Source organism: Rhipicephalus microplus, chromosome X (genome assembly GCF_043290135.1).
Source record: "Rhipicephalus microplus isolate Deutch F79 chromosome X, USDA_Rmic, whole genome shotgun sequence".
Classification (NCBI taxonomy): Eukaryota; Metazoa; Arthropoda; class Arachnida; order Ixodida; family Ixodidae; genus Rhipicephalus; species Rhipicephalus microplus.
The window spans coordinates 328,808,697-328,824,397 of record NC_134710.1 but is presented as its reverse complement, the minus strand read 5'-3'; the positions used below and the strand labels follow the sequence as shown (position 1 = coordinate 328,824,397).

Genomic DNA, 15,701 nt, shown 5'->3' with positions numbered 1-15,701 from the left:
GACAAGACGTGGCAGGAGAGTGTTTTATTCACATAACTAATGTCCTGTAGCAGATCAGGGCTGCTGCATCTCCTCTGACTGGATAAAAATGCCAGCATTACAAAACTTTACCCTACAGCAGGCGATGTCCAGAATAGCACCTTGGGATTGGTTGAAACTACTGTGTTTGGTTAGCAAAAGTCTCCTCCACATATGGTGCAAAGGTGCAGCGACAGCGACATAGCTGTGTGTTCACTCCGAATTTTTTCCAACACAAACCCACGGGGTTGTGTCCTGGGAGTACTAAGCAAGCCGTTCAATTCAGCACACTTCGAATGGCTAAATCTCGACAGCGGGTGGGCAAGTACCACTAAGTGAATCTCAGCTTCAATCTCTATCCAATCAGAACACAATGAAATGGACAGTCCGTCTAGTGGGTGGACACTTGCAGAATACCACTCAAGATGTACCTGAACTATACCATACTTCCCGGAGTTGCAACCGTAACATATATCTGAAAAAATATTTTAAAGTCCCATCAACAGGCTTATATCAATAATAAAGCAAAAGGAACTTCCGTGGCATAGGTTTGAAAAATCTGATTATAAAACATTTAACTGTTACCTATTTCACGCTTTCTCATCAAACTCCAGGGAAGGATTGCATCTTCCTTATCAGTGTACCCTGTTTGCAAAACAGCTCCTGTAAACATGGTTAAGTGATTGGCTAGTTAACATAATGATGAGATAGATCGCATACACTTTGCAAAAAGTGATTCTTTCTGGCTAAAGCCCTCAGTCATCAGAAGTTGAACATACAAGTTTCATGAAACTACTATATTCAGAACAGTGTATGCAAGGTCAAAATATGCAACGCTCACAATCCCACATTAAAACAAATACCAAGTTTTCTGGATATCGTCGATAGGACTGAATGAAACGATCTGCCATAAGCCACATACTACAACTAAATTACGATACAGCCACAACAGAGCATTGACTGTGGAAGCTTTTGCACAAAAGTTATGTCAAATTGGCTTAGCTGTGCATGTGAAGCATAAAAATGAAGTTATGATTCTTAGAATGATATTGCTTTCTGAAACAGTCAACCTGTAAGAAAAGTGAGCCCCGTAACTGTGCATCAGAGTGTGACACCTCAACAGTACCTCACAATGGATTGGGGTAAGGAGGGATTAAAAGGTAAGGAGATAGAGAGGGGGAAGGAGAGAGTGTGGAGCAGAGACAGCGACACCCAGAAGCAAGGAGAAGATGGGAAAGATGGACACGGTCGCAGGGGTCCGGGGACGGGGCACCACTCAGCAAGAGCTTTTGTCGGTGGCAGGAGATGGCATAGGGCGAGCCAGTCGGCCAGAGCTGCGCTATCTTCTTGAGATCGCAGGGGCACAACCAGTCGGCACAAAATCCAGAGAGCGAGTCCTTCATAACATTCCAGCATCCTACTTGTATCACTTTAGAGAAATTCTAGAAATAATATTTGAGGAAGATATACACTGACAACAGCACTAGTTCACTTAATATTACAAAGCTACTTGACTCAGTGTCACAACAGTGACAGCACTCTCAATCCGATTGCAAGCAAGCAGAAAAATGCTCACAAACAAGTGAGACTAAAAAAATTTTAATCTACACCAATTTGTAAGGCAACAGAAACGGTTCCACAATTACACCGGACTGGTTGTGAAAGCAAATAGTACATATAATTTAAAGACACAAATTTATATACACAAGTTCTGCCACAGATCACCAACAGTGCACTTACAGCAAAAAAAAAAAAGCTATAGTTTGCAGTAACCCTATTCAAATTGTGCGTTTTAAGAGATTCTGTGACCAGGACATCCCATGTCCTAGAGAAGGCAAAGCACAAATAATATGTGCATACAAATTTGATAAACTGGTATTTGATGGCCTGGCTTTAATATTGGCACAAAAGTTCTGACAGTCAACATAAGCGCACGTTGTATTTAAAGCAATATGTTCTGTCACCACCTACACTATACACCTCAAGGTTTACCTGCATTTTGGCAAACATTGAGAACCAGAACATTAATATTATTCCAAGTTCCGTGCACAAAAATTTTTGGTATGTATGACCATCACTGTATTATCACTACTGTTTCCATGTTCTTTGTTTCCATGTTCTTTGTAACTATAGTGTGCTATAAAATAGACTTCAATTGCTTCCATATGGATGTCTTTCTACATGCACAGTTTTCAGCAGAACAAACTTGTGCGTAAGGGTTATATACATTAGTCTACAGCAAATGCATTTCTATGCTACATATATACGACGTAGTCTCCAAAATGTACGCTTTCTTGAAAGCCTTTTGATATATCACTGGAATGGTCTTGAACAGACAAGATTCGAAAAAAAAAAGAAGGAAAAGCTTTCACCGGCTGTTTTTACAGGACTACAAAAAAGAAAACGACAACATTGTGACAAAAAAGCACACACATATGCATGCATTAATTCACACTGAAACAATTACTTGTGACAGGACAAGTGCTATGTCTGTAGGACTGCTACAGACTCAAACACTGTCAATATTTGGACTAAACTGCTGGAATCTGAAGGTTGAATACCATTATACCTGCACAATATGCACTCCCCTCACCATAAACATCGTGTAATTTAGGATTTCTTAAATTGTTACACATTCCTCCATGGCCTAAGAAGTATTTACCAGTGTAATACAGTACCCAAGCTCAGGCTAACACGACTTGTTTTGTCAGAGCTTTAAGGAAGTGCCCATTTACAACGCTGCCCAGACTAGCAACTAGCAAGAAAACCTGGCCTTGTGCAAGACTGTCCAGTCTCTCAATGCACATGACCATACAAGAACGTCCTTCAACCATAATGCTACCCACACTAAAGATTTTCCCGTTAATAGGGGGCCAAGACATGTCACACGAAATCAACACTGAGGGCACCATTCATGAAGACGAATCCTCCATATGAAAGCTCACTCAGCTTACCTGGCAGTTTCAATTCAACTTTGGTGAAACAATAACTTTGTCATTGCACAAGCTCTAAACACAGCCAGGGAAAGATACAGGTTCATTCTTTGCACATCTCCTCTCTCAGAGCGCATACTCCCACATTTCAAGTTCAGCCAGCTGCATAAGTCTGAAAGACACTGTAAATTTATACTTGGCAAAGGACTCCAGGAGGCACAAAAAACGTTGGGTCATGATCACTTTCCAGAAGAAAAAGACGAGCAAGTGCGGTGCCAATTTACTCGAGCAAGCATTATAGAGCACAGCACAGATCTGAACACAAAAGTGAAAAACTTGGCGAGTGCGCTTGACGAGTGTGCTAAATGAAGGTAGTGTGCAAGTACTACCCGCAAGACTGCGCCAAAAGGAATGTGCTTGGCAAAACTGAGAACATCACAGATGTGTCAATGCATGCTTGTGGCTAGTGCCCAGACAGGTAGCCAACTAAACTAAAATGTCACCAAGTTGTAAACATCACCGGACAACACCTCCATAGAACTTGACAGATAGCGACAAGCGATAGAATGTCATCAGTTCTGCCAAATTGCACTGTTTCCTTTGTCTTTGGGGACACTTTATTAGCATTGCTTTTACTAGGAGAGGCTGCTTTCAGAGGTCTTCCTTGTGTATTTCAGCTAAAGGCAGAAAACATGCACAACGAAGAAAATACCATTTTTTCTTGTCTGCACAGTTCACTGAACATTCTTTGGCTGTAGTAATTAGTCCATGTAAGTGGCACTAATGCTGGACTAAAGAAATGAATATACATCTTTCAAAAAATTCATAAATAAAATTAGCTTCAAGAGTGAAACTAACCTAAAAATTCAAGAGCGGAAGTGACACACACACACACACGTGCACTTGCATTCACATGTCCACTCACACACACACAGACCAAGAACCTCCTATTTAAATTACTAGATGTACTTGCAGCACCAGTGAATACACTGTCCTAGCTAGTCACAATGTTTTAATTTTTCCTTCTTCACAAGCATTCACCTAGCTGCGCAGGTCAAAGGTCACATGAAAAATGAGCATTGAAAGAGGTGTGCAAAGGAAAGCTGAAACTGAACAATACTGCGTATCTTAAGGCTGTCTTTTATGAGGGGTGAACAGCATTATGAACACGGACCTACTGGTGGCAACAAAAAGCGGGTGCCTGGCACACCGAATTATTGCGTCCCTCAGAGAGTGGAGTTGCAATTTTGTCAGCATCAGAGCAACGCAGCCCCTCTAAAAGCAGCTCTCTCATGTACAGGGGAAGGGGTGTACAGGGAAGAAAGATACGAGACAAGGGCTTAGATGACAAGTTCCGAGTCAGCGGCTGGCTGCGGGGCCACAAGCGCGGTGGTAAGCATAGCACGGTGATCAGCTGGAAGGTGTCCTCCAGTGCGAGGCATTACGAGGCGGGCACTCGGTGTGGCCGTGACAATGCGCTCAGTGCCAGGACCCGACAGTCGCTTCCCCAAGATCCGAACTGCGGAGTACTTGGCACGCTGGTAAGCTTCCAGCACGCTGATGCCCAACAGTCTGCAAGATAACCACCACATTTCCGCTGAATTACTTGTGCTGTCATGAACTACAGGGCTCTCTTTTCCAGATTGTTTTCCTATCTCTGAAGAGCGCAAAAAACCTGGCTACTCATAAAAACAGTTCATTCGAACTATAATGTGCAAAAACTGCAATTTAATAATGAATTACAGCATAGTGAGGAACTTCAGGTTAGGATTTGACCATAAAAGAAGATCCAAATCCAAATATTGAATATTTTTAACATTTTGTCCACATCAAAATCCACCAACTGTGGCGGGGATCTAATGCACAGCCTCAAGATGAACAGCAGAAAATCCCCGCCACTGAGCTACCACGGCAAACTGTCTTTATTGTCAACATAGCCAACCGCAGATTGAACCTTTGGTAGCAGTAAGACATTGGTCCATCTTCAAAGAACAAATCAATAGAATGCACACAGGCAACTACAGCACTGCCAATATCTGGCTGGCTGTTCACAGAACATACCACATACAGTGGTGATGTCAGACTTTGCTGCCACTACAGCAAGCCAGAAGCAAGGTTCACAAGGATAATGTTTGATGCTTTTCCAAAATGCACATTGGAATGCATAACAAACCATTCGTCTCCAAACAGAGAGATCACAGGCCAATTTGTGTAGACAGCGAGCCTCAAACTGGTTGCGGAAACTCAATATTGCACATGCAGCATCTGAAACCATTTTGAAGTCAACTGACTACATAAAATGGCCAGTGAACCCTTTGCTTGGACGGAAATGATTTTTTTTTGCATTCAAATCTCACTATAACTAAGTAAAAAAGACTAACATTACGTTACATCAATCACTTTCCTTTGCTGTAATGTACTATGCAAAATGGGGCGCACTACTTTAAACACACAAAGATGATGACTTCTAGGCATGCCAAGCTGGTGCATTATTACGGAGAACTTACAAATCGTATTCTCAGTAATACTGTGTCTAACAGAGAAAAGCGAGCCCTTAAATTTTGGTTTTTTTCCTTAAAGCTGCTACATAGCCATGCAAATAATGAAATTTTAACAGAGCCACAAAATAATTGTCAGCCTATACAATAGCTGCACTGAGTTCCAATGCAATAATTTTTCCCTCTTGTTTCAATTCATGTGGTCAAACATAACACCCAAATTATAAATTACAGCACAGCACACGAATACCAAAGAGGAGGGATCAATATGGCTGAAGCCTTCAAAGACACAAAACTAACTTTATTCGAAATGAAAACTGCCATTTTTTCACCCTTAGGCAGGAAGCATGTGTGGCAAAGAAAAAAGCTTTTATTTTTATTTATACAGAAGTTACCTAACCCCACCTAAATTTGCTCAGCCTCTCAACTGCATCCAACCACATTTCAGGACTGAAGTTAGTGAATTAGATGGGAAAACAAGGTAAACACATCAACATACCGCAAGCACACATATTCAACCAGCAGGGCGAGACCCACGGCGAGGGTACGGATGCCAACATTGTCGAAGACCTTGACAACCAAGCAGGCACCCGAAACTGCGCTGCCCATGATGACTAACACTGCAGCTGTCTGCAGCCAGTGAGCTGTCGACAGGCCACTGGGCAGCCAAACCTCTCCACGTTCCAACTCGTACTGCATACATGTACCACAAACATGTATCTAGACAGCAACCATGAACAGAAAAATGGGATAATAGCATTATCACAACTTGCATAGAAGATACAACCATATCCATTTGAATCTAGGCCAGCCACAATTGAATACTGTTCTCTATGTGCTACAGAGCCATATTAATTATTTATTAGTGTGGCACTGTTTACATTGCCAACAAATGTTGATAAGCCTTTGCTATGCCACATTATGTATATAAAAAAAAAAACCTACATTTCGTGAGCGTAATGAACACTGCTACGAAGACTAGCGTAGAAACCAGAATCTAGGTGGAATATTTTTTTCAAAAAAGAGCCATGAAAAGTCAACCCGTCTTAAATACTAGCCATTGGGAGAAAAACTTGGGAAGTATGGCCACTATGGCAAAGTGCCGCCAACCGCTTCCATCACCATTACGATAATCAGTGCTGCTTTTTTTTACTTCCAGCCTGGTGCCGTAGGCTGCCTCACTTTACATTTTTGTTTCGGTGTGTAACTATTTGCGCTCCAAGCTGTTTTTTTTTTCTGTTTCTAAACTGGTGGCTGACAATAGTTTACTATAGCGTTAAAGAAAACAGAGATCGAGTTCGCAAAGTCGCTAAGAAAGCTGGTCTGAAATGTGTGAAGAATGTGTCGAGATGCTTGCGCACATAAACGCAAGTGAGAGCTGTGAGTCGCACACAATAACTGAAAGTTTATTTTTGCACGGTTGTTCTTGCTGCTCAAATCTCACCAGATAAATTTTCCTTGTTGCATCTTGTGATGCCAGCAGCCTTGATTACAGCAGCACGTGCAGCTATGATCAGTGGGCAGTTCGAGTGCATCACAGCATTCGCTGCAGGCAGACGCCGAAGGTTCACAACACAACACGTAGCGATCAGAAGAAAACTTTGTCACTGTGCCAGACCACAATGTATCTATAGCTGGAGACGAAGGTTTCAGAGTTTATCCGGGAGCCGCGCTTGCATTGTGATTGCTACCGGTGATCTTATGTGGTTCTTAAAGGGAAAAGAAGAGAAAAGTGAGCCCCATAATTGTCTGCATCAGCGTGCGACACCTCAACAGTAGCTCACAAGAGATGGGGGTAAGGAGGGATTAAAAAACAGGACTAAAAGGTATATATAGAGAGAGGAAGGAGAGAGTGAAGCGCAGGGACAGCGAGCGACGGAAGTAAAGAGGAGATAGGAAAGATGGACACGGTTGCAGGAGTCTGAGGACGGGGCACCACTCGGCGAGAGCTCTTGTCGGCGCCAGGAGATGGCGTAGGGGGATCCCAGACAGCCAGAGCTGCACTGTCATCGGAGATTGCAGGGGCACAACCGGTCGGCACGAAATCCAACGAGCAAGTCCCCATCAGTGATCCCTCAAAGTGTTTGCAAAGACAGTTGCGATGTTTGAGAGCGCCTTTTTTGGCTTTCTGCCATGAAGAATGTACGTGTAAATATGTAAAAATGGCATTTTCACTGTGTACTGTTACAAATTGCACTTTTGTCACTAAAGACGCCTTCTCCTGCTTGGCTGTGCTGTGTACTTTTTCTTTTCTGTTGATTTTCGGTAGTATGCAGTCAGGGGGTGGGGTCAACCTATACTTCTGTTTTTCAGCATATTACTTAGATGGCTATAACTTTTTCTTGTATGTATTAGCTACAACTTGTAAATTTCTACCAAACTGACTTATTAAGCAACATGTACACAGTTGAGCAACAATTAGGTAACTTAAGGTAGACCCTAACCAGGTCAGTAAAAAAAATGCTGTACTGCATTTTATACACAGTAGGCAACGCTGTGAAGACTAAGAAGTTCCACTGTTTACATCTGCAACTAAAAAATGCACCACATATGAGACAGGTATGCAAACAATGTGTTTGTATGTAAAGTTAGGCATCGCACTTGTGTCCTGAAGTACGGGTGAATATTACATGAAAAGCACCACAAATCAGAACCAATTTACACAAAATGAGAAAAATGAGAGCTTACATTGCTCCCAAAACCTAGCTAGTCTCGTACTGAATCGACATTCATGCACGGATTGGGCAATATAACATTGCCTCATATACACAGTTGTGAGACACAATATTAATGCGAACCAACAGACAATGATGTCAAGAAAAGTATAAGGGATGTTATTCAACATAAAACTACACAAGTTGTAGCTATATGACATGAAGTATTTATCTTGTAGAAGTACAGTATTTCATGAGAAAACTACATGATTATGAGGAAGATTATAACAACCTGACCGTACATAAATTTTTCACTGCACATAGTTCTTGAACCTTTTAACTACCAATTTAACTCACGAAAAACGTACCAAAATCACCAATTTTTTAAAAGCAGTCATGATTGTTTCCATGCAATTCTGATTTTGAAAATATTAAAACATGCATAAAAGGCATAAAATGCAGTTTTTTATAGACAAATACCAGCATTTAAGAGTGAATATTGTAAGAAAAAAAAATTGACAACCGTGATAAGTCTTTGGCGGTGGATAAAGCAGAAAATCGGGCCGGACGAGTGTCACTCGTCATTGGCGATATTGGCACAAATGAGTGTGACGAGTACAGCTCGCAGTTGGCGGCTAAAGAGTTAACGTGTCCCCAATTCTAAGAACACCGATACTTTTGAAATTCACCCCAATCCCAATGCGAATCAGGAAGTGCTGCTTTACCTGCCGCAGATACGAATGGCCGAGGTTAGCATGTCTTGTGTGAGCTTTAAGGAATATGGCTACGAGTCGAATCCCCATCCTTGTGCTTACCAACATAGAGTTATACCCTCTAAGTCACTAAAGAGCTAGTCAATTTATTTGCACAGCTTCTACAGCATTGCCCAAAAAGTATGAAACAGGGCTGTAATACATGCAAACAACACTATGTATAAAGTATCACGAAGTTAGGGGACTCAAAATTAATGTCAATTGTACTCACTTCTTCATTGCAGACCTTGCAACGGTTGCTGTCTGAATTACCAGCAGACTGTCAAAAGCAATGCAAGATAAAGAAAATCAGTTAGTTCCCTTAAAGCACAGCTAAGAATGGACCAGCACAGAAATAACAATGTGCGCGTAGATTCACTCGCCAGCACTTAAAACGTCTAAGATAAATTGCACCAATACTGAACCCAGTAAATGTACATTTGCTTTACATACAGTTACCTTTACAATAAACTTCTACACATGAAACGTTTCTTCAAGGTTATACATAAACTCGCACCTCCGATGCCAGGGTTGAAATAACAATACACTAAAGTTCAATTAAAAAAATATATAGTTTTACTACTGCTGAAGATATCAGCTATCCAATCAAAGTGGACGATTATACCAGTTGGTGATTCACTATCGAGGTATACCGCGTGGTCCTCACCTGCTTGTCATCTTTGTTTTCCTCTCTGCAGTGTACCTCAACTACGTAAGTTCAGAAATGAGTTTGATTTAACATGTTAAAGACATCAGCAACAGACATTTTGCTCCACCAAATTTTGTGGGGGCCATATAACTACGTAATTAAAATTTAATAAAATTCTGAGGCTTTTCATACAAAAAACATCATCTGATATGAGGCACACTATGGTGAAGGACTGAAGAAAATAAATAATTCCGACTCCTTACTGTGCCCATAAGTCTAAGCACACGTACAAGCCTTTTGGCATCTCACCCCCATTTAAATGAGGGTATACCATGGTGACACTCAAAGCAGGGGCCAGGAGTTCTACAGTGCAACACAACCACCACTAGGCTAACGTGGTGGGTAACATGTACCCAGTAGCTAGTCAACGCATTGGTACCATATACAGTTAAAGCTAACTCCGCTTCAATAAATTCCGCTACAATAAAATTTCAGCTTCAAAGAACGTTTTTCGATTCCCCGCTCGCATCCCATAGACTAATGTATTGAGGCTTCCTCCACAACGAACCACTTTTTTATTCTTCTCCCGGTTCAACGAAAGTTAACGAAAGTTTCCCGAGAGATGAGTTACTCGACCAGCCACAAATAAAACCAAGCTAACTAGCAAATTAAAGTGACAACACTTTTTATCTTCAAAAATGGCACGAAAAAAAAAAAGCACACACAGCAGCGGCTGTCTACATTTTCTTTTTCTCGTGCTGTCTCTAACAGGATATTCTAATTAGCTGGGCAGCATTCAGAGCCTACATTAAGCATTTTCTTGATTATCAGACAGCTAGAATAAATTTAAACGCACCAAAGTTAACTTAAGTCCCCGTAACCCGCAAAACCATGTCATCATGGAAGACGTCATCGTATTTGGTTGATGACGATGGTCTGCAGCATTTCGTGAAGCATAGAGTTATGCCGTGAAAGCCTGTGAGCTTGGCCAGCCAAAGGCTAGCGGAATCAACACGTTGGATATTAACTGCTGGCTCGTATTTTTTTTTTTGACCCCCACGTGTTGTGTGGTATTAATTAGTCCTGGTTAGTCCCTGCCTCATGCCTCGTCTCATTAGCTCAGTAGATCAGCACCTTGTTAGCTCTAACCTGCGTATTTTTTTCCCCTCTGTCTAGGGTACCGAGTGCTTATAGCGGCACCACAGAGTAAGAAACAGAAGTTTCTTTCGCTAGAGCAGAAGGCATAAATAATTGCCATGCCAGCAGCAGAACAAAAAAAAAAAGGGATGTATCGCTGAAGAATGCAGTATCTGACCGTGCTCTCTGTCAAAGATATTGAAGTTGAAATGAGCATCTTAATTGCGCTAGCCTCGGGTACATCTATCCAATGTAAGAAGACGACCCAGCCAGCCCATGAAGAACTTGACAAGGCAGTGTATGCCTAGCTTTGCGAAACGAGGGCTACAAAGATACCGATCAGCAGCAACCTAATTCAGCAGAAAGCACTGAACTACCGTATAAACCGGACTATAGGTCGAGTGGGAATATAGGTCGACCCCCTGAGTTCAGGTTACCGAAAAAAAAAAAAAAGGAAAACCAACCCAAAATTGCCGAACAACATTTATTTGCGAATTGGGCGCACTGCACCCCGGTCGTCGGCGCTCCCCTCAACCAACACCGCAACTGTTCCTATTCGTCAGACAAAGCACCACTGTTTTTTGAAGACGAGAGTTTGTCGCTGGCCGCCTCCCACAGTGCGTTGTCTTCCCTGCCATACAGCAAGTTGCTGATGGAACATTTCTTAAAAGCATTTTCCACCATGGAATCTGGCAAGGAACGCCAGGCGGAAAGCACCCAGCCACAAACAGTCGCAAGCGGAGGCCTCTGTAGGTGGCCTGTCGGTGTCATTGGGTTGTCGCCGGACATCCACTTTTGGTACTCGAGCCGCACTCGGTCCTTGAGCCGCTTGTTTAGCACGTCGATCGGTTGGAGGATGGACCTCATACCACCTGATATCACGGCGAGGTCCGTTTTTCCATCGCGCAGTGCACGCTTCACAGCGTCGGTTAAGTGACCACAAAATGCATCTGACACCAGCATGCTGCAAAGACGGAGCAGTGCGTCTGGTTGACGATTCCAGACTACTCGTATGCATTCGAGCATCATGGCCTCATCCATGTATCTTTTTTTGTTGATGCGAACGACAACACCGGGCGGGAACACTTCCTTGGGCATTGTCTTACGTTTGAAAATGACGAAGAGCGGAAGCTTTCTACCATCTGCCATGCATGCCAGCATGACGGTGAAGTGCCAGTGCTCGTTGCCAGTAGACAACAGCTTCATATCCTTGGCGCCACGCTGCATAATCATGGTCGATGAAGGCGTCTCAAACCACGCGGGGGTCACATCGGCATTGTCAATCTGCCCCATCATGTAGTTGTTCTGCTCCCCAAGCCGGTTCACGAAGCCCTGAAAGTTTTATAAGCTTGTCCTCGAACTCGTCTGGAAACTTCTGACAGATGAATATGCACCACCGAAAAGAAAGTCCTTTGCGTCTCATGAATCGACGCAACCAAGAGTTTCATGCACGAAACTCTTCTCTCTTGAGCCCAGCTTCTCGAGCGAGTTCCACAGCTTTCTTGCTAATGGTATCCACGGTTACTGGCAGCGAGCATGCATGAACTTTCTACACAAAGTTCCCTAGCGTATTTTCCAGCTGCGGATGAACCGCACTTCGCCCACGAAATGACATGTTCCGAGCATCGCACATCTGCAGCTTCCCTTTCCGCACCCTCCAATAGCGCACGCTTTTTCTGATACAAAGTGGCACTGAGCAGCCATATTCCCATTCGCTTCTTCGAACTCAATAACCTCTAGCCTAAACGCAGCTGAGTACTGCTTTCTCGTACCGCTACTCATATTCAGTGAACGAAAAAAGACCACTAAAAATGGAACACAATGTCAAGCGGGGCGAGAACTTAGAACAGATCAGAGACAAATCACAAACACAGAAACTGAAAATAAGTTTTTTTTATGTTTAGGAAATAAACTGCTCCCTATAGTGTCTTCTATAAAATGCTACCAGCAATTACAGTAAAAGCTCGTTAATTCGGATTTCACGGGACCGGAAAAACTGTCCGAATTAACCGAATGCCGTATTAACGAATGAACAGGGAAACCAACATTAAAAATCAAGCTGCAGAAGCATACCTTTATTTGTTGAAGTATTTTGTAATTGTCGTCTGCGTTTTCGCGTAGATTCCGGCTGACATCACAATTTTTCTTAACTGTTCCAAATGGCCAACAGCCCGCAAGCTGTCGGGAGCGTTCAGGCAAGCGTCCTCTAATATTAACAGCGCCTCCGGGACTTCCTGTGAGGTGCGATGAGGTCGCGGCTGTATCTCCTCGAATGATTCTTCGTCGGAATTGTGGTCTTCATGGGCGCCCGTGACATCATTAATAATCTCTTGATCGGTCAGGAGACCACTCGTGGCGACACCATGATCAATCGCGATGTAGTCCTGAAAGGTCACATCTGTGGGAAGGACAGCATCGAAAGTCGGGCAGTCATCGTCGGTGGACTCGGCTGACACCTCCTCGATGCCATGGTCAGCTACTGCTGCATGCTCGGGCCTCACAAAACCGCTGTGCCGAAAACAGTTGGCGATAACTTGTGGCGGAGTGTTTTTCCACACGTGGGCGATGATGTGCACTGCGCTGAGTAAGTCCACTTGATACAACTTTCCAGCTTCTGAGCATAGGATCATTCGCTCTAGCAGGTGCTTGCGGTACTTCGACTTCACGTAGTGAATGATACCCTGGTCTATTGGCTGAAGAGCAGACGTAGTGTTGGGCGGCAAAAAAACTACTTTGATGCTCTTCAGTTCGACTTTACAGTTATGGGTACTGCAGTTGACAACAACCATAATTATCTTGCAGTCCTTCGACGTGAAGTGCCGGTCCAACTGCTGCAGCCAGCCGCGAAAAATGTCCGATGTCATCCATGCCTTCCTGTTGGCTGTGTACTCGACAGGAAGGCTTTTGACGTTCTTAAAACAACGTGGCTTAAGAGCCTTCCCGACGACAAGTAGTGGCAAGCGCTCCGTGCCAGTCATATTGGCGGCAAGAAGCACAGGTATCCTTTGCTTGCACTTCTTGCCACCCATGCACGCGTCCCCTTTGAAAGTCACCGTCTTGTCGGGTAGGGCTCTGAAAAATAGAGCAGTTTCATCTGCATTGAACACATCACGTGGTTCATATGCGGCGATGTGCTCCAGCAGCTTCACATTTCTCCACTCAATGGTCACGCTTTCGTCAACACTGGCCTTTTCGCCGCACACACTCCTGAAGACAAGTTCGTGTCTCTTTCGAAACCTCGCGAACCACCCTTCTGATGCTTTGAACGATTCAATGTTCATCATTGCAGCGTACTTCTCACCTTGCGCCATGATGAGAGGTCCGCTCAAAGGCAGATGCGCGTCGCGACAGTCAGTAATCCACCGGAGCAAAGCTTCTTCGAGCTGGGGATGAGCTGCGGTTCGCAACCGCTTTCTAGAGGCATGAAACTTCTCACTTTCGAAGGCTTGTCGAATCTGTTGTTTATTTTTCACGTACGTTCCCAACGTGCTCCGCTTCACGTTGTACTTGGTCATAACCTGCTGTCGTGATTCGCCGTTCTTCAGTGCTTCCAAAATTTCCACTTTAGTCGCCAAGTTCTTCGCGTCGTAGTTCTGCCGCTTTTCCGGCATCCGGCTTTTCCGGCGCTTTTCCATCACTGTAGCGCACGATGAAGGTGGCATGCAAATACGGTCACAATGGAAGAAAAAGAGAACTCCGCAAGAAGAGATGGTTCCGACACGACAACACAAGGGAAAATGGCGTCGGAGGTGCTGAGTGGAGAAGAAAGAAGACGCCGAAGTTCGGTGACGCTGCGATCGCTCCCACTAGATGATGCTGGCGATGCCACTCAGGTTTCGGTTTCACTCCAGTGGTGCCAGCGCTGCTTTATCACACTTTTGTGTAGCAGCAGCCGTCAGCATTTGTCCGAATTAAGCGGTGCGGAGCCGAATTCCGACGAAATAACGAAGGTTTGGTCCCATAGATTAACATGCACTTTGGCCGGGAACAATAGAGCCGCCCAAATTATCAGAATTTCCTAATTAACGGGTGTCGAATTAACGAGCTTTTACTGTACGCTTTGCTTCAAAGGCAAACAGTGGCAAGGAGGCAAGCAGAGAAAAAGCAAGCCGCCATCTTGTACAAATACAGAAAGGTCCAACAAACAGCCCCTTCTCGTTATCAGCAAAAGCGCCAAACGACGATGCTTCAAGGGCAAAAAAAGTCTACCATAAAGAACGTTTCCAACAGCTGTTCATGGATGACGAGGGCCATTTTCACCGACTGGATCGTTGTGTTCAACAACGAAGTGAAAAAGCAAGACTGCAGTGTTTGCTTGCTGCTGAATAATTGTTCAGCACATCGCCTAGACAACAACATCAAGCTGACGAATGTTGCAGTAAGTTTTTTCCTCCAAACTGCCCGTCCATGATTTAGCCTTCAGGTCGAGGCGTCATCAACAGCTTAAAGCACGCATATCGATCACGGCTTCCTCGGCGAATTCTGTTAACACATTGTATGGCCGCGACGCCAAAGTCGGCTTGTTCATGGCTGTGCACATGTTGGCCGTTGTATGGATGTTGGCACGGCGTGACACTGTTAAGAACTGTTTTACACATGCAGGGTTTCAGCCCGAACAGATGAACTTGATTGGCCTGCACAAGTGACGACGTAAAAGCTGCCGATGACGTTGAACCAGGGCAAAACGCGAAAACTGCCGCAGCATGGACAGCTCTTGAGAATGCCGGCATTGTACCTGAGAGCATTGCCCTGAGCGATTACGTTGATGCCCACGCGGACGTGATCGTGTACAAAAAACTGAGCTCCTCAGGAGTGCTCGCGTGGGTACCCCCACTGCTGATTCATTGGAACAACAACAAAGCCGCGCACGTCCAGTGGTCCTGACACCAGTGACTGGGTCTCAGATCATGAACTCCTTTGACATCCTGCATCGTTTCCTTGGTGCCCATGATTATCATGTCACTATGCAGCTCCTCAAAGAATGGGAGCACCGCATTCTGCCGTTGCTCGTGCGAAAGCGCAAGCAACCGAAAATAAGTTTTTTTTTTTATGTTTAGGAA

The 15,701-nt window shown here is 44.0% G+C and overlaps 1 protein-coding gene across 2 annotated transcripts in view; it reads right to left on the bottom strand.

The window, feature by feature from the left end:
* Positions 1-3,895: 3,895 nt before the first annotated feature.
* The window catches only part of LOC119161266 (uncharacterized), a 50,677-nt gene continuing 38,871 nt past the window's right edge, over positions 3,896-15,701 (bottom strand). For both annotated transcript variants that reach the window (XM_037413651.2, XM_037413652.2), the window contains exons 12-14: positions 9,088-9,135; positions 5,949-6,142; positions 3,896-4,523 (exon numbers count right to left, since the gene is read on the bottom strand). In XM_037413651.2, coding sequence (XP_037269548.1) covers positions 4,292-4,523; positions 5,949-6,142; positions 9,088-9,135 — 474 coding nt within the window. In that variant the 3' untranslated portion in view covers positions 3,896-4,291. The remainder of the gene's footprint in view (positions 4,524-5,948; positions 6,143-9,087; positions 9,136-15,701) is intronic.